The following is a 22,281-nucleotide window of genomic DNA, read 5'->3' on the forward strand; positions in this document are numbered from 1 at the left end:
CTTATTCATGTTGCTGGGTCATTTAAACAATCTTTCAGCCATGCCAGAGCAACTTGCATAAGCAGCTCCCCTGAGCCTTGAAAAGCAATTTTAAAAGGTACATCAGAAAGAGGCCAAATCAGCTGCTAGAGGATAAGGGGAGGGGCATGTGCCTTGAAAGCAAAGGCAAGTGACAAACCCATTGCCCAATCAGCAGCATTGATGCGCGTGCCGGTCCTGCCTGCTCTGAAGCTCTCAATAATGCAAACGAAAGCAAAGCATCTATTGACTTCTTGTCATGATTTTAGTCCGCATTGTTATTTTGTTTTAGTTTTTTTTTTAGTTTACAGGCTATATAGTTCTAATTACACAGGCTACTTATGATCCCTAGAGTTGTGCTCGTACTTTTTGACAATCACAGTTACAAGGGATATTGGGTTTTCGAAAGGAACAGTTTGAGGAGGAGTCATCTGGTGATGTTAAGCTGGCTGGTTTGAGGAAAGTCATAGTACCGAATGGCCATTTCTCGTGGCAGGTATTATGGCTCTTTTCCTACAGATAATGTTCATATTCCATGCCTTTTTTTTCTATAAAAGAAAGAGAAAGAGAAAGGTTTAAGGGGCGTAAATCAGGAGATAGATGGAGTAAAAGTGGCCAGAATGTTGCAGTAGTCAGATGAACCAAGTATCCCCAGGTGCAGTGTACAGCAGTACAATAGATCAAGTATTTTATTGTGTTGCCCATTCTAGTGTTCATAAAACCATTTATTTGTTTTGTTCATTGCCAGTTTTGAAATAACAAATTAGTATAGCAATCTTTCCCAGTTGGCATCTGTATTGGAATTGTTTTTGGATGTTTTAATTCTTTTATTGCTTGTGTGTTTGCTGCCCTTGGCTCCTTTGGGAGGAAGGGCGGGTTATAAATTAATTAATTACTAGTTCCCAGAATATACCAAAGATTGTGATTAAACAGTAAAGCCACGAGGCAAAGTACAGAAGTGATTTGCAGGGAGAGACTAAAAAGCCAGGCAGCAAGAGTTGTTTCCTGCATGGAACAAAAGTATACATTGTATCAGCAGTAAAAAAGACCAACTCCAAACCAAAAGGCTTCAAAATGCTTCTGACCTATCCAGCTTGTTTTCTCTTGCGCTCATTTCCTAATTTGCTCTTCCACATGTTTCAGTATTAGAGACAATTTATGGAAATGACGCCTCAGGACCGTGACCCGTTTTGTGTGGATGTCAGACTTCTATCTGATTCCTGCTGTCTGCTTTTGCAGCCTTCCTTAGATCAAGCTTATATTTATGGAGAGTTTGGTGTCTGAGTTTCATTCGGGGCAATCTTGAACTCGACCCTCTGCTCTGGGTCCCACTTTAATTTTGTGAGTAAACCGGGGTGCCAACCCTTTTGGGCCCTTGGCACACTTGCAAACCAGAGAAACTGTTGTGGGTGCCATGCACACACCACAAGTGTGTTCACGTGCATGTACCACAGCCAAACACAAGCACATTTGGAGCACAGCCACATGCTCACTCTCTCCCCTCCCACCAAAGTGAAATCTCCAGCAGCTTGATGCGCTGGAGCCAATAGAACATCTGGTGTTTTTTTGCAAAAGACTTTTACCATACGTTCACTCTGTGGTTTCGTTTCCAAAAACTGTTATCTCCCGAAATAATATTGTTCTGAGAAGTTAATGCTGCAATTACACTTTTTTTCAGATAAGCTATGCCATAGTGGTGCTCAGATTTATACGAAACCATTTTGAGTTCTGTTTGGCTGTTCATTGTTGTTTGATCGCTCCCCGAGTCAAATGAACATTTCAGTGGTTCTGCCAAGTGATTTTACAATATTACAGTGTTGCCTCCCAGCAGCAGGCTATTTTATTAAGAGTGTAGTTATGTCATACTGAGCAGCTCACTTTAATCTTACCCAAATCTACTAATTACCAAGGAAGATGCTGCCTTGTAGAAAAAGGAACGTATCTGTTTCCTTTTGCAGCAGTTGTCATCATCAGCTCCCATAGATTATAGATTAGTTCTCCAATTTCTGGGCCTGGTGAACTAAATTCAGACAAAGAAAGTGTCATCTTCCCTTGACTGCCTCTTGGATAACTGAAATTGATCACAATTCCAAATCTGCAATTTTAAATTAATACCTGTAAATGTTAAAGTTTACCCAATCTAAGTACCACACTCGTGGAAGTGAGGTTTTAAATCTCCAGTGACCCGTTCTCCATTTCAGTCTGTCTTACAGCCCCAAGTAATACTTTATCTTTGTATTGCAGTACTGAACCAAGCTCTTTTGTCCAAGAAGGTTGTCCTCTCTGGACAGCTGAGAACCTTGTACAAGGTGCTTAAATGATTGGTGGGTTATCTAGATCCATTTCAATCTGTCTTCAGGCCTGGTTTTTGACACCAGAACAATCTCAGGAAAGAGACCAAAGGAGTGGAGCCTTCTTGATTCTTCAGGATAGCTGGGAATACTCTTTCTCTCTCAAGGAGACATTAATAAACTTCTTGATCCATCCCATCAGTCATCAATAGTGAGATGGCAAAGTATGCAGGTAGTTACTTATATCTGTCCAAGTACTGACTCAGGCTGCACCCACTGAAACTAACCCTATTCAGCTGGACAGCATGGTGTTCTGGCTACATCCATGCTGCTCCAAGAGTGGTGTCAAGGTCAGCATGGAGGATTATAAATATTTGGAAAGGCCACCGTGATCAGTATAATCCAAAGGTGTGCAGAACATAATGTGGAACTCCCACAGTTTAGCCATAGCCCTAGTTGTGTAAATCTATCATTGGTGAAATGTTTGGACTCATTAGTTGAGTCTACTGTAGGTATGTTGCTCTGACAGGACATAAATATTTTTATTTTCAGTCCATATCATGAAAACCATACAACGTATGACATCTTTCTCAGTATCTGCTCAGAACCTCAAAAGCAACATTTTTAAAGCTGTAAGTGATCAGTATAATTTCCAATAAAAATAGAAAATATGTGGCCTTTTTTGAATGAGCTCATTTAACTACTTCAGGCTTTCATATTTACTGCATTACATCAGTGTGTATATAGAGTTAGATCAGGTTTCATAATAGCTGAACAAATAATTTAAAATCAGTCTCCTGACTAGGAATATATTTTTGTAAGTTACTATTCTTACGTAACTATTCAGATTAATAGGCTTTTTTTCTAAGGAAGGGAAAAATAGAATGATAGCTGTGTAATGATTTCTACTTTGCAATATTATTTTTTGCAAAATACATTGGCTGTGATCCATAGGACAGATCTAGACATATCTCCAGGTTCTTCTAGTTATTTTTGAACAAATCCCTTAAACTGCTTTTGAAGTCTGTTGACTTCAAGCAGCTTGGCAATAAAGAACCACGAAAGTTAATTGCTGTTCAGTAGTATTTTAGCTAGTGTACATAATTTTGTTGACATCTAGATGACCTACTTTGTGGCTGAGTGGAAGCCAACTAGTTTATTCAACAAGGTGGCAACTTTCATGTACCCCCACATCTGATTGATTGATTGATTGATTGATTGATTTTTATATTTCAATGCAGAGAGAGAGAATACTATATTCACAAATGCAACATCTGTTCTGATTTCTGCTCTGCAAGGGAGAAACTAGACTAGACAGATCAACTGCAATGAAGTTTTTAGAACAGCTGAAAAAGAATCTAATTTATTGGCAAACTTGACAGTTATGATGCATACTGGACGAAGCCACTAGTTTAGGCCTATTTCAGCACACAGCAGTTGTTGAAAAGAAAGTTTTCAGCCTCTGGAAAACTGAAACAATTGAGCCAAACAGATTGAATCAATTTAATTGCGATCTACAAATCTCAAGAAAATAGTATTGCACTTATATAAAAAAGATGCTATAGTTTTTCTGAGAATTGGCTTACAAAGGTATAACTGTTCATAGAAAAAAGAGACAATATACAGTTTATTTTCCTCTTAAAATCCTAATCCTGTTTCATAGTACAATGGTTTTTCATATTTCATATTCTACAGCAGGTGGATATGTTATTATGTGAGTGCTTTCAGAACATGGCTGAAGAAATAGTGAGATTGTGTTCCATTACATAATTTCAGCTTATTTTCTATGAAAGAGCCATGATACAACCCTATTTAGTTAATTTAAAGAACGTTTGTTATAGTGAAATAAGTTTTTGCCTGGAAGGGAAACACACTGTTGTCAGCTGGTATTGATTAGTACAAACTACCAATGCATAACATTTACCCTCCCCCCCCCCCAAAAAAATAGAATTCTGACAGACTGAGCAGATACAATTATGTATATCTTGTGTCACACATTCTTTCTAAAGAAAACAGTTCTAAGGCCTGCCGTATCTGATCATCACTCCAGTAATGCAGATCTCGGCTCTGGCAGTCTCTTCCCATCCCTTCAGCAATTTGTTGCTGGAAATAAATCCCTCTTCCCCTTTGGGTCTTAATCATGGTTTATTTGTATATTTCCTATTTATATGAAAGATTTCAATCAGCCAGAAGGACACAAAGCTTTGATGCAATAGAACAAGGGAGAACATAAAGCCCATGGGTTGGGTGTGGAAGTCTCTTACCTGCCCTGCTGCCTCCCCTCCTTACCCCATGCCAGTGCAGGAATTGGGCTTTTTAAAAGCTTGCATTCATGCCAAATGGAACCTTATTTTTAGCCTAATTGTTGCTTGGGCATGCTCCGGTGGTGATGATCACAGTTAGGATAATATTAATTCTCTAGTCCCTACACACTCTAAAGCCCTCTTCCCAAAAGCTTTCAGTGGTGTTAATTGGAACTTTTAAAAAAAGCCAAGCCTAATTGCAAAGGAAGAGAGAGAAAAGAGGGGAAGGAATGGGGAGGATAAAGGAAGAGAGAAAGAGAAAGAGAGAGAATGGAATTGATGGAAGGCGAGAGGGGCAGCTTTCACCTTGCCCAGTTTTAGCTCTAACTCTGCCCACCACTGTCATGCAACCCTTGTGGTGTAGTAAACGTTCAAGAGCTCATCCTGGCAGCCCCCATAACCATGACCCCAGGGATGGGCTGTTAGAATCAGTTGACAGTCATAGAATAGTGTGTTAGCAAAGGTATTGGTTAACATATTAGATGTTGGCTGGATTTACATCCCTGATTAGCCATGAAGTTCATTGGTTGACCTTGGGCCAGTCACTGAGTCTAGCCAGATTTCCTATACTTAATGTATCTATTCAGCATGTCAGAGGTTATTTCGTCAGCTTCCTTCACTTTAACTAACTCTTTACTCAGAGGGAAAGGTGACACATGGCTAATACATTCCTTTTGGGCCTTTCTCTCTCTTTCTCTCTCTCTCTCGATTAAACAAACCAAAAGCAAACCCTTTTTAATCAGAATTTCAAGGAAAAATCAATTGCTTGTTTCAAATCTGTTTTACTTGTCTGCTTCTTTCCACGTCCCCACTATATACCACATTTTCCTGGGTCAAGTGTTCAAGCTATTACTTCTGAAAATAAGTGGGGACTTAAGAAAGTTGTGCCAGTTGTGAGCATGGCAATATAATGACTCTTCTTCTAATCATTTATAAGTTGCTTAGTTTGCCTTAAGTAGGATTATATTGGCAGTCCTAAAACGCATATCTAAAGTCATTAATTTAATCTTACAGTACAGCATAATATTGAAGAAAATAATGATTGAAATTCTGCTCCCTGCTGACATGTAGTAAAAGCTTCAGCAAGTTGGATTCAACCCCAAAGCATCTGGAATTCCAGGTTTATCTTGCAAGCAGGTTAGAGACTTAATAGGGGCCCTGGTTTCAAAAAGTCTGTGTGTCGTGTCGTCCCCCTTATTTCTTACACCTAGGCTGCTATATGGGCCAGTTGGCCCAATTCTAGCCACACCATCCACTGCTTGTTTTGACCATTAGCTGGTCTGGTTTCCAATTTCTCCTTAAAGAAAAAGAAAAACTATCCAGTTCTTACTGAAGCAGAGAGATGAGGGGAAATGTGCAGGTGGTAGGTATTCTGCTCAATCATTTTGTGAGCAACAACCCCACTGCAACTTTCCACTGTCCTGTGAAAGAAGCCTTAACTACGATTGACCTCTAGGGAAGCAGTGATATCCTTAGAAGGAAAAAGAAGTCAAGAGTGACACACTTGCTGTCTGAATAAAGGATCTCCTGGTTCATTTTAAAGACATGTTTTTTTAATATTGTCATGATTGGACATGACTATATCTCTCTACAAACAAAACGTAGCAGCTAAGACTGGACTTTGCTCTTTCTAAGTTGGATTTTATTTTATGTAAATGATTTTTAAATTGCCCTATCAAGGCTAATGGGAATGAAGGCCATTGCTCTTATTCCAAATTTGCCAGTTGGGTGGGAGAAGCAAGAGAATGGCTTACATTAGCCCTGCAAAATAGTCTAGTGTTGTTAAGCTATGTTATGAAGACAGAGGATTCAAAGAGAGTAGTGTACAAGAACCAAGTGGTGGAGTCCCATATTGTTATCCATTCTCCTGGTGTTTTGTTTGCATTTTTTTAGAAATACGAAGTTGGGGAGGAGATAGTGAAGTTGATCATATCCACTGGTGTTGGGAGAATGAGGTGCTAGGCAAGGGACGCTGTTGCTTCTTCAAAAGCACTAAAAGAATGAGAGAGAGGAACCTGTACAACAAGTATTAGAAATACAATTCTTGCTTTATTTTTCAGTACCCAAAGGTAATTTTTTTGTATGCCATACTGCTTTCCTTCTTCCCACCACCACAGGAGCTTGTGTGATTTTGACAAGCCACAAATTGATGCTGAAATCCCATTTTGAGAACATAAATGTTGTTGAAAAGTAACAGTAGGTGAAAACTGTTGTGTGTTTTTATGCAAGATTCCTGTCCGCAGCTACAGTGTTGCACAGATTACTTTTTGCCAGCATCTGTGTGTAAAAAATGCAGCAGGTTTATGTTTGAATTCCAGTATCATTGTAATAATACACTGCAACGTAAGAAGTGGGTATATTTATGCTGGAGCGCTTCGCTTTCTAGCTACCACAACATACTTAAGATAATACATTGTGAACTTGCCTCATGTCCATTATTGCTGCATTCTGCTTTTTCCCCTTCTGTATGCCCATATCCATAAATTGAGGGCAATGAAACAAGAAGGGAAGGTGGCTTGAACAGAAATGGAGGGAAACCTGTGCTGAACTGGATTGCACATGGGTTAGAGCTTTCTGTCTATAGTTGTGGTGGTGAAGAAAGAGTTCTCCTTCACTAGCATTGTCTCTTTTTAGTGTTGTGCAGCAGGGTGTTTTGTTGTTGTTGTTGTTGTTGTTTACCTTAGAGGCTTTCCATAATCCATGTGTTTGAACCCTTGGTGGCACATTTTGGCATATTTGTAAGCTTGCATCCATTTCATGCAGTTTCATTAGAAGTAGCCATTTCCTCTTTGTTTTCCTCATCCATGAATTACCCCATTTGTATTTCCCCTTAATATTTTCCTTAATGCTCTTTCTTTATTTTTTCATAACTATGTTTGATTTACACACACACACACATATATTTATATAGCAAAATATATATTTATGCATTTCTCTCTCTTTTGTATACCCACCATGCCCATGATGTGTATTTATTATTTTTATTAATTAAGAAAAAAAATAAAACAAAATTATATATATGTCAGGGCAAAAGTAAGCCAGGTACAGGAACACGAGGGAAGATTGACAGAAAGACAGGCAGACACAATTAGGAAAGAATTCAGGGCAGGAAGCAAGCCTCAAAAAGGAAAGGAAGAGGTTCTAAAAGCATAAATTGTTCAGGCATCTTTAAGTTGGAAAAGAGGAAATTCCATTTTTTTAAAAAAATATCATTATGAGCTTTCTTTAAAATAATAGTCCAGAATTACCATATCTCTATCAACATTAATCATCTCCAACTATATTAATGTTTTTGGAATTCAGATATTCTTTGTGATAATTTCCTTACTGGGATCATAAAAACCCTCCTGTACAGGGAAAAAAATGTTAATTTTGGTGACATAACTTCTGCCCTTTTCTTTCAAAGGTCAAGATATGCTTTATTTTAAAAACAGAATCATCACCCTTTTGAAGGGGATGAGTATATTGTACATCTGGGAGCAGAGAATAGGGATGAGTGAATATGTCAATTTTGATTTCTCTTAGTTTTTCATTTTTTACAAATGTTAAGTTCAGTTTTCACATTTCCACATCAGTTCACTTTTTTTAAGTTCTCACGAAGATTCATCAGCATTTTAGTGTAAATTTCTCTTAATCCATACATTTTGTATGTATTTTTGCCAGATATACACATTATTTAGACATACTTTTTCCCAGTACAATGTAGTTTTACATTTTATTTTCCCTCATATATGCATTTACATGCACATTTCCCCAAACATACACATTTCATACACATTTCATACACATTAATGGGCCGCAGAACTGCATTGTAAAATTCAGGGAAGTGCAAATGTCAGTGGAAGGCTGTGTTTTATTTCACGTATTGTTTCAGAAAGTGTTAAGTAAATTTGCCTTTAAATGCAGACTGAATTTCATTTCTCCTTCATCTTTCATGGAAAATGGAATCAACTTTGGTTCACACAACCACTGTATTCAGTATAATTCTCCATTAGAGAAACGCCTTGAAATTTGTTCATACATGGTTCCTCACACTGGTGCAAATGGCACATATTCACAACTCAGGGAGTAAGTCACACTGGAGACACTATGGAGCCGTAGGGACTTATTGGTACCTATAGTGGACCCGCCAATTTGTGGACTACCAATTTGTGACGGGCTTTCCCCAGTTCTTAATTAAGAAAGCATGTTTCATCATATGTATACATGGCCTATCTGTTCTTTCCTACTTTTGATTACAACATAAACTTATTAACAGTGCAATTGTAATCACAGCTACTTGAATTCAGTGGGGCTTACTCCCAGGTAAGTAGGGTTAAAATTGCTCCCTTAATTAAGAAAACTAAATTGGAGCATCCAAAACTTAAAATTTGAATCAGTGCTATCAATTGCATTTGATTTCCCCCACAATCACTGTAGTTCTCTTTTGAAAACCACTGTTTGATATTCAAGAGGCATTCCATGAGCACCTTGCTCTATCCAATTATATAAAAGGAGTCCGAGTCTTTCTGTTTTTCCTCCTATGCAATCACTTTCATTGTCTTTAGCTTGCTAGTGAATTGGGCCATTTTGTTTTGGTGTATGAATGGCATTTTCATTATATTGAAGTGTTGTGTTCTGCAGAGCTCACTAGCAAAATGGAAGTCTTTAAATTCAGTTGTCTAATAATTGCATAATCTGTGTACTATCTTACAGAAATTCATCCTGCATATTATAATGACAGTGATGGTGTTCCATTAATCTGCCCAGCAGTACTTTAATCTGATCCTCTAATTTAGACGTTTAGCAGAAGTGCCAGGAAACAAATGTTTCCTATATCTTGATCAATATTGATAGATAAAAACTGAGTAGTATTCTAGGCATCGTTTTACCTTTTTCTTCCTCTAAGCTTGACAGTGAAAATGTCAGACAGATGCATCCTGAAAGATAACATCTTTCTCCAAAAGGGGAAAGTTGGTCTCACTGTAAAATAATGCAAACCGAAAAGAAAATGCTATTTATTCTCAAACTGGGCCTTTCTGAGAATGATGACTATTTTATCCAACTGAAGTTTTGAGATTTTATCCAACTGAAGTGAATAAGAGACGCACAACATTGAATTGGAGCTGCATGGCCCTGAAATGATTATATTTATGCAAGAGAAGTCCATAATGGATATTGTTCTTTTGTGTACTCCATAGCTGGAGTGCAAAAGCAGCATCAGCATCTTCTAAGTGCCTGTGAGTGGGAAAATACAGTAAGCCCACAATGGAAAGTCCTGGGTCCAGGAGGTGTTAGAATTTAATCAGCACTTGGGGAGCTAAACTGGATGCCAGATTCCTAATCCTTGGACCCAGCTTTCTGTGTTCAGGAGATCACCTGGGAGCTGGGCCATTAAAAGAACAAAAGAAAGATAATGGACCCTTAAGAAAGCCAAAGCCAGGGGGCTTTGTGCCAGATGACAATTGGTTGGGGCCGCTCCTCCTGCTCTGAGATAGCCAGCGTTTAGAGTTGATGGTAGGCTGTGATGTGACCTAGAAGGAAACAGGTTGCAAGCTGGTAAAGGAGGCAAGCAGAAAAGTCAGAGAGGTGGAGCACAATGTCGGGTGTCTGTTTGAATCCAAGGTTGCAGCTGACTCTTTGGGGATATTGATGCAGTGAACCTGTCCATCTTAGGCTCAGGTTGTATATGTGTGTAAATAGGCCATATATCCTAAAGACAGCCCAGTCTCTGCTGTGCCTCATTTTCAAAATAAAACATGAACCCTGGCTGAGTGTCTGGAACCCCTGGAATCTCACACCGCTATGAGAGTGGGGTGGCGTGTAACAATATAGTGACTTATGTACATATGTATGATATATCTGAAAATTAAATACAGTGGTGCCCCGCAAGACGAATGCCTCGCAAGACGGAAAACCCGCTAGACGAAAGGGTTTTCTGTTTTTGAGCTGCTTCGCAAGACGATTTTCCCTATGGGCTTGCTTTGCAAGACGAAAACGTCTTGCAAGTGTTCCGATTTCTTTTTCGCTTCCCCCCCCCCTTTTTCTAAGCCGCTAAGCGCCTTTTAGCCGCTAATCCGCTAAGCCTTTAATAGCCGCTAAGCCTTTAATAGCTGCTAATCCGCTAATAGCGCTAATCCGCTAATCGGGTTGCTTCGCAAGACGAAAAAACCGCTAGATGAAGAGACTCGCGGAACGGATTAATTTCGTCTTGTGAGGCACCACTGTACACTTAGGTTTGAAGATTATTTTAGTTGTGAATTATTATGTTGAGGTTTATATTAATTATGCTTATATTTCTAGAAGTGGTAATGGAATATGCATTTGGTATATTTTCCTTTATTATACTAAAGTAATTTTCAAAACGTGTACTGTGATGCTTAGTGGTAATTATGGACATTGAAGTTGGCAAATTATAAGTAATTAGAGCAGGTTTCCATAGTAATTCCTGTGTTCTGAGTCCTTTGATTATTTGGCCATATTTTTGGAAAAGACAATCAAAAGAGGCAATCTTTGGGACGCATAAAGAATGAAATTATATATATTTACACTTGTTTAATCTTAAATCAAAATACAGTTTTCTATAACTTCCAGCATTATAGCTTAGTTTATTATGCTATTGTAGAAAAAAGAAGCGACAGAAAGGGAGTGGAAATCAGTAAAACATTACAGAATTTAAAATAAAGCAGATAGTCTGAGGCCTTGGTTGTCATTTTTAGGTCACTGCTGACATCTCTGAATATAATTTTCATATGAACTGCATTTCAGGGCTTGTATGTGCTTGAAGAAGCGACATTTTCACAGCAGGGAACCAAATCAAAATGAAGCAGTCAGATGCAGGTGCACAGTAATGGAAGTGGGCTATTTACCCTCAAGCAGGATTGCTGGGCTGGGAAAGCAGAAACTCTCCCAGCAGAATGGCCCTGCTATTTCTCTCTGATATATATCTCAGTGCCAAACAGTATTCATAGGGGGCCTAAATAATTGTTCTTTCACTTGTATTTAATGAGATGCATTGCCCAATGCTGAATAACTGAGGCACTTCCTTTTGTTATGCTAACTAGATGCTATTCAAGCCCTGCTTTCTTTGACTTCTGTTTAATCCTTCCTGCTTCTCCAGCCTCAAGCCAGGCAGGGAAACAGTTGAAAAAATGGAGGCTTGCACTGTGTACATCTGCTGCCTAGCTCAGTCCTATTTTGTTAAAGAAGTAAGAGGGGGAGAACATAGGATTTGTATATGCAGCATTACAGTCACTACACACATATTGTACAGCTATGCACAAAATACAAAAAATTATATGGTTATGTATTCTCTAAAACAGCATATGCAAGTATTTGCTTGTACAGTATACGCATTAAATTAAATTAATAATAATAAAACAAAAGGCAGAGTGATGTCATCTCATTTATTGGACAGAAGCAGGCTGGGCTAATAGCTGAATCTTGCTTCAATTCTGGTGATTGGATAGTAACATTGGTGATGGAACAGCAACCTCCATCACACCTCAGGGCAGCAGGCTGGTGTTAGTAGGCTAGCGGGATGTAGCATATATACAACACTGTCTTTAAACATAGGGGCTGCTGCTGCCACTGCCCCACAACATCTGTTGCCTGAGGCATTTGCTTTACTATGCCCCAATGGTAAAGATACCCATGGTCTAAAGATCCATGTTTTGTGCTGTGGAGATGCACATGAAACATGCATGTGTTTATATATGATGCACTTCTGGGGATCTCTTTTGAGTTTCACACTGAAAGGTTTTGACAAGGAAAAATAAGTTATGAGTTCAAATGAGTTCCCTAGTAATAATAAGTTTATTATCTGCCTTACAGATAAACTGATGTGGTTCTTTGTAAGAGAAAGTTTCTTAATTCCTCCTTTCTTTAGAGGTATATTTATGGCTTCACCTGTTGACTTTTTTACTTTACAGATTGGGGAGAAACAAAATGTTCTTGTGACAGAAGAATCATTTGATTCCAAGTTTTATGTTGCTCATAATCGATTCTACGAGCAGGTAAATCTTTTTCTTGGACTGGTGGGGGAGGCAGCAGGAGAGAGAATGTCTTTCTTTCCCTCATTTTAACAATCATATAAAGATTACCGTATTTTTCGCTCTATAGGATGCACCGGACCATAGGAGGGGGAGAACAGGGGAAAAAAATTCTCCCCCTCTGCTCAGCACCCCTCCAGCGAAGTGGCAGGAGAAACAGAGCCCCTTCAATTTCTCCTCCCGCTTCGCTGAAGGGGTGCTGCGCAGAGAGGGAAAACTGTGCAGCGCCTCTCCAGCAAAGCAAAGCTTAGAGAGCAAGAGGGATCGGTGTGCACTGACCACTCCCGCTCTTCAGGCGGCTATCCGTAAGCCTTCTGAGCGCAGCGAGAACTCCCACTGCTCTCCAAAGGCTTGCGGATAGCTGCCTGAAGCCCCCGGAGTGCAGCGGCAGTTCGTGCTGTGCTCCGGGAGCTTCAGGCTTCTCCTTTTTAGCCGCGGGGCTGGGGCGGGAGAAGCCCGAGCTTCCCCTGACCCCAGCCCCCAGAACAGGTTGGGGAGCGGTGGTCCCTTCTCCCTCCTGGGGAAAAGCCCTCAAGAGCTGCGCGAAGCTTGTGTGCGGCTCTTGGGGGCTTTTCCTGCCCGCCTCTCCCCCTGCATTCACTCCATAGGACGCACAGACTTTTCCCCTTAGTTTTTAAGAGGGGAAAAGTGCGTCCTATGGAGCGAAAAATATGGTAATTCATCAATGTAATCTATTTACTGACATTACCTCCTTCAAAAACACTGCTATGGAGGTACCCTTGTGTATCCTCATTTATATGGCTTCTATCCCTTTAAAATTCTGTTGGACAGAAATCATCGGCACCTGGTTTTCAGTTGTATGCAAAGCTACATGCTTATAACAATATTTTGATATCTGGAACCTATGTGAGATGAAAGAAAACCTCAATGTATATCACAATAAAACATGTAACAATTTGTTTGTCCTGAATGCTTATTTGGTTAAGAATGTAATTACAAAGCAGAACTGTTTAAAATTTCCTGATAGTAAATTAATTTGAATACATCTATTCAAATCCTGAGGATATACATCAGAGAACCTGAAAGAAAAAGTAGATCTGATGTTGCATATGTTTTTGTTAAGGTAGGTCTACCTGTTACCAAATTTTACAGTAACATGCATTAGTAATTGTGATTTGCAGATTTTGTATTTACTTCCCCCCTCCCCACGTCTACATGTCAAACTTGAGTACTTTAAAGTGTTCCATTTAAGCAAGTTTTTATTATTGTTGTTGTTTTAAAGGTACTTGTGCCAAAGAACCCTGAGTTCATGGGTAAAATGGTAGAAGTGAACATTTTTGAAGCAGGGAAGCACTTTATGAGGGGGAGCCCCGTGTCGGATGCCAGAGTGTTCACCCCGTCCATCACTAGGCCATTAGCCAAAGGAGAGGTGTCTGGTTTAACAGAGGTGAGTAAAATACATGTCAGCCTTTGCTACTCTAGCAAAAAAAAAAAAAAGTGAATGTGAAGGCTTTTTAGATGTGAATGAAGCTCTAACCTTTTAAAACAAATTACAACCTGAATTTAAAGTGAATTGTTCTGGGTAATGTGGAATTTGTCCATTGTAGAAGCATCTCTAATTTAGCTTTTTTATTTCTATGATATAAAATGGGGAAAATAGTTAGGAGGACAACTTTTAACAGTCCTTGGGAGAAGATTATAAAGGATTATCTTGCTATGATCCAGTTGAATCATCAGACAAGAATGCTGCCAGTCTGAGGTGGTTCCATGAGAAATTTCTGCAACTACCATATTGGCGTGAATATAAGCCTCACTTTTTCTCCAAAATGCAGCTTAAATTTGCAACCTTACAAAAATTGGTTTTTACGATATCGCTGCTGAAACAGACATATGGTAAAATGGAACAGGTGTGAGTGTCTGCAGAATTTTAAGGGAGCGGCTTATATTCAGGTGTTGTCTTTTTTTTCTTCCCCCCCCCCCTGAATTTTCAAGGTGTGGCTTATATTCGGGTGTGACTTATATTCGGGCCAATACGGTATATGTAAAAATAGTAGGTGCTGCTTATGGTTTTTGCATGTTATATTTTGTTCACAATCCACGTTCCTGTAATATGCCTGAAATACTATTGCACTCAAAATAGCTGCATTGCTGGAATTAATTTTTCTTGGATTTGCTTTGCATTTAACTGTAACACACTCCATGTAGTTATTACGATGAACCAGTTCTGCCTGAATTCTTCATCAAATAATATTATCTTTTATAGTTTTATTCTTAAATTATCCCTTAAGTTTTGGCTTTCATTGTCATGGTTTACCACAGACAACAAATAGTAAATAAACTTCCAGTGAAACTTGGTGGTTTTAATGGTGTTACACCTTCTATGGGGAGCACTAAAGCATATAGTCTGTGTCAAACACAGAGGGGATTTGGGCCAGTGATCTGTAATTCTTGTGCCTTGATTTTAATACTTTCATGATCTTGGGAGTAGTGTTAGGCAATGTTAGGTTTTCAACATTGTGATGTATCAAACATCACAATCTGGCGATACATCACAATATTGAAACAAGCCGCATTGGCCTTAGCCCTCTCACTGTGGGAGCTGAGGCGCTTGCACCTTGCGGGCTGGGACCTATGCAGCTAGCTGCTGGCCAGCTGCTTGGCTGGGGGGCAGGAATCCCTCCCCCCAGCTGAGGGAGCCCAATCTCTCCACTGAAGGGCAGACAGCCGCATGCCCTGAACAGAAAAGTTTAAAGGAGCCCCCAGCCCAACTCCGGCTCATGCAAGCTGGAGGAAAGGTGGGGGCTCTATTGCACTTCTTGGTTGATGAGCAGGCAGCCAAGGGAGGAACAAGCTACCTTGGTCCCTGCCAGTGTACCGTATTTTTCACTCCATAAGATGCACTTTTTTCCTCCTAAAAAGCAAGGGGAAATGTCTGTGTCTCTTATGGAGTGAATGCACTGGGCGGCAGAGGGATCCCTTGGCTACCGCTGCAGTCGCGTGCTGAGGGATGCCTCTGCAGCTGGAGCCATGGCTCCCGTCCGTCGCTCGCTGGGAAGCCAGCAGAGCAAGAGCCTCTGTGCAGCTATTGCTCTTGCTCTGCTGGCTTCAGCAATAGCACGCAGCTTGCTCTGCTGGCTTCCCAGCGAAGCGGGATGAGGGACGGAAGGGGCTCTGTGTAAGGGCTCCCTTCCTCCCTCATCCTGCTTTGCTGGGAAGCCAGCAGAACAAGAGCCGCTGCGCAGCTATCGCTCTTGCTCTGCTGGCTTCACAGCGAACCAGGAGGAGGGACGGACGGGAGCAAGCAAAGCGAGAGCTGCTTACATGGCTTCTGTCCTGCTTTGTGCAGCTCTCACTTTGCTTGCCCATCCCACCTCGCTGTAAAGCAAGCAAAGCACCTGTCCCAGTGTCTCCCCCTCCTCTTTTACAGAGAGGTGGGATGGGCAAGCAAAATGAGAGCTGCGCAAAGCGGGACAGAAGTCATGTAAGCGGCTCTTGCTTTGCTTGCTTTAAAGCAAGAAAAGCGAGAGCAGCTTACATGCACTGCAGAATACCGTATTTTTCGCCCTATAGGACGCACTTTTTTCCCTCCAAAAATGAAGGGGAAATGTGTGTGCGTCCTATGGGGCGAATGCAGGCTTTCACTGAAGCCTGGAGAGCGAGAGGGGTCGGTGCGCACCGACCCCTCTGCTCTCCAGGCTTCGCGGACCTCTCCGCAAGCAGCAAGAGCACTCCCGCTACTTGCGGAGAGTTGCCTGCATGCTGAAGCCTGCGCGCGCCGAGCTCCGCGGACCTCTCAGCAAGCAGCGGGAGCCACTGGGCTCCCACGGCTTGCAGAGAGCTGCCTGTTTGGGGGCTGGGGTCGGGGGAAGCTCGGGCTTCCCCCGCCCCAGCCCCGCGCCTGGGGGGGAAATAATTTTTTCCCCTTTATTTCCCCCCAAAAAACACTCGGTGCGCCTTATGGGACGGTGCGTCCTATAGGGCAAAAAATACGGGGGGTTTTTTTCTTGCTTTCCCTCTCTAAAAACTAGGTGTGTCTTGTGGAGCAAAAAATACGGTAGCTTGTTCCTCCCTCAGCGGTTTGGGGCCAGAGGTGGTGGCCTCTTCACCCGGCAGTATATTGCGGGTGAAACTGCTGCTGCTCCTGAGTCCCTCTGCCGCCAGTGCCCGACTACAGCTTGTTTCTCCCTCGCGCTTTGGGCGCTGGTGGCAGAGGCACTCAGCAGAGGCAGTTTCACCTGCAGTATAACGCCAGGTGAAGCAGCCATCACAGTCTGGCCCTCATACCAATCCTGGACTATGTATCGATACTTTGCCCAGGCCTACTTGGGAGAGAGTTTCACGATTGAGATGATGCCACTAAGAAGGCCATGTTACTGTTAGTCACACGTACCTTTAAAGTAGAACAAGGATCAAGGGCTCTGGTGATGACCATAACTGACAGGCAGGTTCTTGCAGGAGAAGACAGTCTTTCAGATATTCTGGCCCAAAGCCATTTAGGGCTTTACAGGGTAGCACCCAGCACCTTGAATTGGGCCTGAAAACAGATACAAGAAGATGAGTGTAATATCCAGAAAGTAGAAACCTGAAAGCATTCTGGCTGCCACGTTTTGCATGAACCACAGTTACTGGCAGTTTTGTGTAGGTATGTTTCAGTAAAATGCTCTGTTAAGTAAGGCATGTGTATGTAACTGGCCAGCTCTGGCTTCTCCAGGAAAGTAAGCAGTTCATGCATCTGTCTAAATTGAGCAAACACACATTTTAGCTACAGTTGCCAGCAAGATCTGCACTGTCAGATCTAATAGTAGCTCCCAAGTTGCAATCTGGATCCAGAACCGGTTGTACATCCTCTCCTGGACCAGTTTGTCTACTGAAAGTCAGCATCTCTGCCTTCTATAGATGAAGCCTCAGGTTTTAGCCCGTATCCATCATTGTCCCCACCCCAGTATATCTACAGCCTTCTTGGCACCAATTGAAATGGAGAGATAGAGTTGGCTGTCAGCATGACCTCTCCCATCAGCTTCATGTAATCTGGGGGAAACCAATACCACCCCCCAAGAGTGCCTCACCTAGCTCGGGCAAGGAGACAAATGGTGGGTGGCATCTAAACACATCAAATAAATACATAATTATGCAAAACACTTTGATGGAAAACAATATATTAAACATAATTAATAAATAAACAAACAAATAAATAAAATCATTAGAATCCCAATCCTGTCTGTTACCCAAGGTTCACACACTCTAAACCAGGAGGTCACTTGAAAGTGTATCTTGATAGGCGGATGGACTTCCAATAGCTCCGTACAACTCTGCCTCCCTACCCCTGGTTCCTACCTCCTGCTGCATGTGTAACCTGGTGGGTATAATTGTGTCAATTTGACCTCTCCTTCCTTCCCTAATTAGGTTTCTGCTACACAGGCTAGATCAGCATCCTCATCCAGGAGCAAGTCCAAAGTCTAGCACAAATTGGGAAGCTTCTTTTCATTCTCCCGACAATGAAATGCTTTACTTAACCTGAGAGTGACTAAAACAATGTCCTCTAGGATGGTTAAGGAAACAAAATTATAGATGTATTACCCACAGAGTTAGAGTTTAAGTGAATTTTGTCTGTTTTGATTCAAGAGTATAAAGTGTTTCGCTCAAAAATGAGATTTTGCTGGTTAGAACTGAAGTTTAGAAATGTTAGATGGTTAACTGCCAATAATATCAAAAGGAATAAAGTCAACATTTCATACATTTCCCCCAGGTTGCACAGCAGAAAGAACTGAAACATAGTTACTCTTTTTCACCATTTTTTTTAAAATGTCAGTTGTTTCCAGCCAATTGTGTCAAATAGTCATCAACAGTTTTCCATTTAGGCTTCTCTTGAGAGTAAGGATGATCCCCAGGAAAAGAATTTCACTCACCCAAAACATGATATAGTGCTGTTCATTATAAATGGCAATATCTTTCTTCCTAGTTGGAGTCCAAATTATGGTGAGGTGACTACTTTTCTTTCCGCCTTTTGTATTTCCTTTGCAACCCCAAATACTCTTCAAATGCAGTGGAACCTGTGGCTCACATGTTTTCAACCTGGTTTCCAGTCAGATGAAGCTTTGATCCTAGTAACAACTTCATTTGAACATTAAGGCATACCCACCCTTCCCTTGCCCCTCCCCACCCTTGATCTTTTGAGAAGAAACTGGGTTTTAAATAAATTGTGAGAGAGCGTTTTCCCCATTACCGGGCTAAAGATCAGAAGAAGATTCAGATGATTCAGATGTTCTTAATTATATGTATATGTAGCACAGAAGGTTTGACCCTTAAAACATCTATTAACACTCTTTCCTCTCAACCTTTATTCTCTAAAGCACAAAAGTTTAAAGCAGTTTTAAATTTGCGGACTTTAATAATAAAAAAGCAAATGAAAGCTGCATGTGTAAAGGTAAGAAGTAGTAAAGAAAAAAGTGCTGAACCTAGATCTGATGTCCGACAGATCAGTGACCCATTTGTGAAAAGCCAGTTTGGGCATTCCTTTCTCATCCCGTAATTTTTCACACCTAAGATCTTTGATTGAGTTCCTGGCAGGGGGTCTTTTTGCAATATTTTAGAAAATCCAATTGTACATTCTGTGTTCCATGTACTATTGGAAGATAAGAATAGCTCACATGCCGGTAATAGTTTAGATATTTAATATGGTTTTTACCACTGCGAAGATAATCAACTCAATGAATGAACAATTAACTTTTAATTTACTCTCATAACTAATATACACAATGTTTGTATTGCCTATTATTTCAAAAGGGGATAGGAACTTATGTGGCCCAATTTCCTTTATATACACAACATACTTTGATATATTGACTATGCTTATGTTGGGGTGGGGGAATAAAGTATATTTGAGCTTGTGTTCTGAAATCTGCTCCCATTACTGCTTCTTGCATTATGGCAATCTTTGGACTAGAGCACTGTTGTTGTTTCCTCTGAGCAATCCCTGATAAACTGTATATTTGGCGGGTTCAGCTTTGACATGACTATCTCAGCATTTTCCTTTGCAAGTATCCTGACCGCATATAGTTCTTTGCATGCTCTCTGAGTTACATTAGCAGGAAATTTTCTCTGTGCAACTGCATTTTGTGTTTGTGAAATAAACACTCCCCCTCAGGGATAGCTCCAGAGGGTGGCAAGAGTGGGCATTTGCCTGGACCCCAAGACCAGCAGAGCCCTCCCCCCCCCCGAACAGTGCTACTGTTTCCACAGAGTAACCAAGATCATCAAGAGCAGCATAACCCAATTCTTAGCTTGTGTGTTCTACCTCTTCTAGGTGCATGTAAGAGGAGGCCCTGAACCCTGAAGCCAATGCAGCTTTCACTACAGTGGAGGCTGCATTAGGCTGTGTTATGTTCATTAGGCTCAGACAAGAGTCCTGCTTGCCAGCTATAAGGTTTTTTGTGTGCTTGACTGCAAATTCTTTTAAAGAAACAGTTTTCAAGATAGGAAACTGCTTTGTAGAGTATTCACGTTAATTTTAGTCTAGAAATAGCTGCTAAAGAACGAAAGTACATCAGAGAACAATATCATTATATTCAGAAGGTTTCTTTATAGGAACAACATATTGCCCATTCTTTCCAAGGCTATTATGTGTGATAAGCATTAGAAATTTTGCTTATCTTGTTGGAAGCTTCTTTCCTACCAGAACTGTTTAACATGCATGTCTGCACATAAACAAAGAAGCTGAGAACACTGTTAGCATAGAGTAATGGCCCAGAATTCCCTAGGAGGAAGAAATCATGCTCCTATTTCATCAGACATCATTTTAGTATATAAAGCTACTGTTGTGGTGCCTTCAGAGTCAGAGAGTTAACAGCCAAAAATAGCATCTGAAAACCTGAACCAGCCAAGGTCATGAGGTGGTCGTACTGTAAGTTTGTGTTCCTTTCTCCTCCAGGCATATCATATGGTTGTCATTTTCAAGTATCTCCTATGTTGTCCACAATTTCTTTCTTTGGACTCCTGATAGATGGTTTTGGCATTAACGCATTTCAGTGGAACTACTTGGAATTTCACAAAAGAAACTGAAATAGGCAGAAAACACTGCCTGCTAAGCTTGTGGAAGCAATCCAAGAGGCTCACGTGGATTCAGATTCTCTTATTTTGCAAGAGATTATATTGCCTAGGACTTTTGAGATCATACATTTATGATACAAGCAGATTGTTTTCAGCATAAACATTTTAAAATGATTTAATGTAACTAACCTGCAGAGAGAGAGGAATTACTTTTGCTACTTAGTGGTGCATGAGGATTAAAAAGCATTCTTGCAAAGATAAATTATGCCACACCTCTGGCTGGTTGACTGCTACATATTGATAAGCCATATTGCTGTGCGCTCTTTCCCCTCCAGTAAGTGTGGCTTGGAGAAATGGGAAATGCAGTTTTTCACATCTGAGTGGCTTTATGCTTCAAGATGTTGGGTATTTAAATGTTCAGAGGGAAATTCTGTTTTGCAAGGAAGGTGGGAGTCATACCAAAATAAGACATACATATTTGAAATATTCTGGGTTTTGCACAACTTAAAATATTTGCAAAGAGTTATGAAATCCTAACATCAGATTATTTGTACTGAATCTACTAGTAGTCAACTTAATTGGATCACACAGTTTCTAGTACTCTATTCTCTGCTCATGAATACAGAGTTTTGTAAGCAGATCTCCTACCAGTCCTCCCCCCGCTCTGGATTTTAAAGTGTAAATCTCAGAAATACTGCCATACAAATAAATGAGTTGGAGCCACCAAACGATTGGACTGGGGAAGAGGGTGGCAGGCAAGTCAAGCAGCTGGGATGTTTTTAGAAGGCAGTAATAAGCGTAGGCTGTGGCCTCAACTCTACATCTTGTTCAAGGCCTTATAATATCAATAAGTTGTTGATCAACACTCATAAAGTGCCTAGCATTTTCTAAGCATTGTATAGATATTCAAAGATAAAACAGTCCCTGCCCACAGGCTCACAAGGGCCACGTTTGCACATAGATTATTTTTGGCCATGAACATCCTGATCTGGGCCATTTTGTTCCTGCCTGCTTAGCAGGTGAGAGAAACAAACCACAGTCTCTCTCTTCATTTTATTACTGAACCAGATATCATGAACCACCATCAGTAAGCCAAAAACAAACCTTAACTATTATTTACCATGACATGCGAAGAGGGCCGAAGGAACCTTGGAACAACTGCTCCTTTTCTGGCCAGTGTACATGGTTTTCACTCTTGCCATGGGGTACAACCTCCCAGTGGCCCTAAGAGGCTCCCTCTGGCTGGTGCAGTATCTGAAGTGTGCCTCATTGCTTCATAATAAACTGTGTGACACATCACTGTCAGTAACTGTGTTGTTTCAACAGTCTTCTCCTTTAGCAATTTGATGGTGACTCTAGCACACACACAACATGACTAAAAATCCTGGCTCAAACTTTGCCTAGGAACCTTGCTGTTATGATCCTGAACTGAGGGGCTTGAGCAGTAAGCCATGGTCCAAACCTTGGTGATGTATGCCTGGCATTAATAGGTGACACACTGCTACATAGCATCCATTAAAACTGGTAGAATAAATTTGAGCTGCGCCATTGAGCAACTACTTCCCTTTTGAGACCACAGAGCTTACTCAAGAATCAAAGTAACTTCTCTAGAAACGTATATGGTATGAATTT

The 22,281-nt window shown here is 40.8% G+C and overlaps 1 protein-coding gene and 1 long non-coding RNA gene across 8 annotated transcripts in view; one reads left to right on the forward strand and one right to left on the reverse strand.

Moving 5' to 3' along the window:
• Positions 1–22,281, forward strand: part of CDKAL1 (CDKAL1 threonylcarbamoyladenosine tRNA methylthiotransferase) — a 239,059-nt gene that overhangs the window by 208,152 nt on the left and 8,626 nt on the right. For all 4 annotated transcript variants that reach the window (XM_081206418.1, XM_081206417.1, XM_081206419.1 and 1 more), the window contains 2 exons: positions 12,523–12,606; positions 13,886–14,050. In XM_081206418.1, the coding sequence (XP_081062544.1) occupies positions 12,523–12,606; positions 13,886–14,050 (249 nt within the window). The remainder of the gene's footprint in view (positions 1–12,522; positions 12,607–13,885; positions 14,051–22,281) is intronic.
• Positions 1,908–22,281, reverse strand: part of LOC308593936 — a 95,731-nt gene continuing 75,357 nt past the window's right edge. The window contains exons 4-5 of one of the 4 annotated variants that reach the window (XR_014011106.1): positions 16,994–17,137; positions 1,908–2,038 (exon numbers count right to left, since the gene is read on the reverse strand). This is a non-coding gene — a long non-coding RNA (uncharacterized lncRNA). Of the gene's footprint in view, positions 2,039–3,555; positions 6,605–7,369; positions 9,575–12,612; positions 13,683–16,993; positions 17,138–22,281 lie in introns of those variants that run through there. The other 3 variants (XR_014011107.1, XR_014011108.1, XR_014011109.1) reach the window with 3 other exon arrangements.

Source organism: Podarcis bocagei, assembly GCF_964188305.1.
Source record: "Podarcis bocagei genome assembly, chromosome: 8".
Taxonomy (NCBI): Eukaryota; Metazoa; Chordata; class Lepidosauria; order Squamata; family Lacertidae; genus Podarcis; species Podarcis bocagei.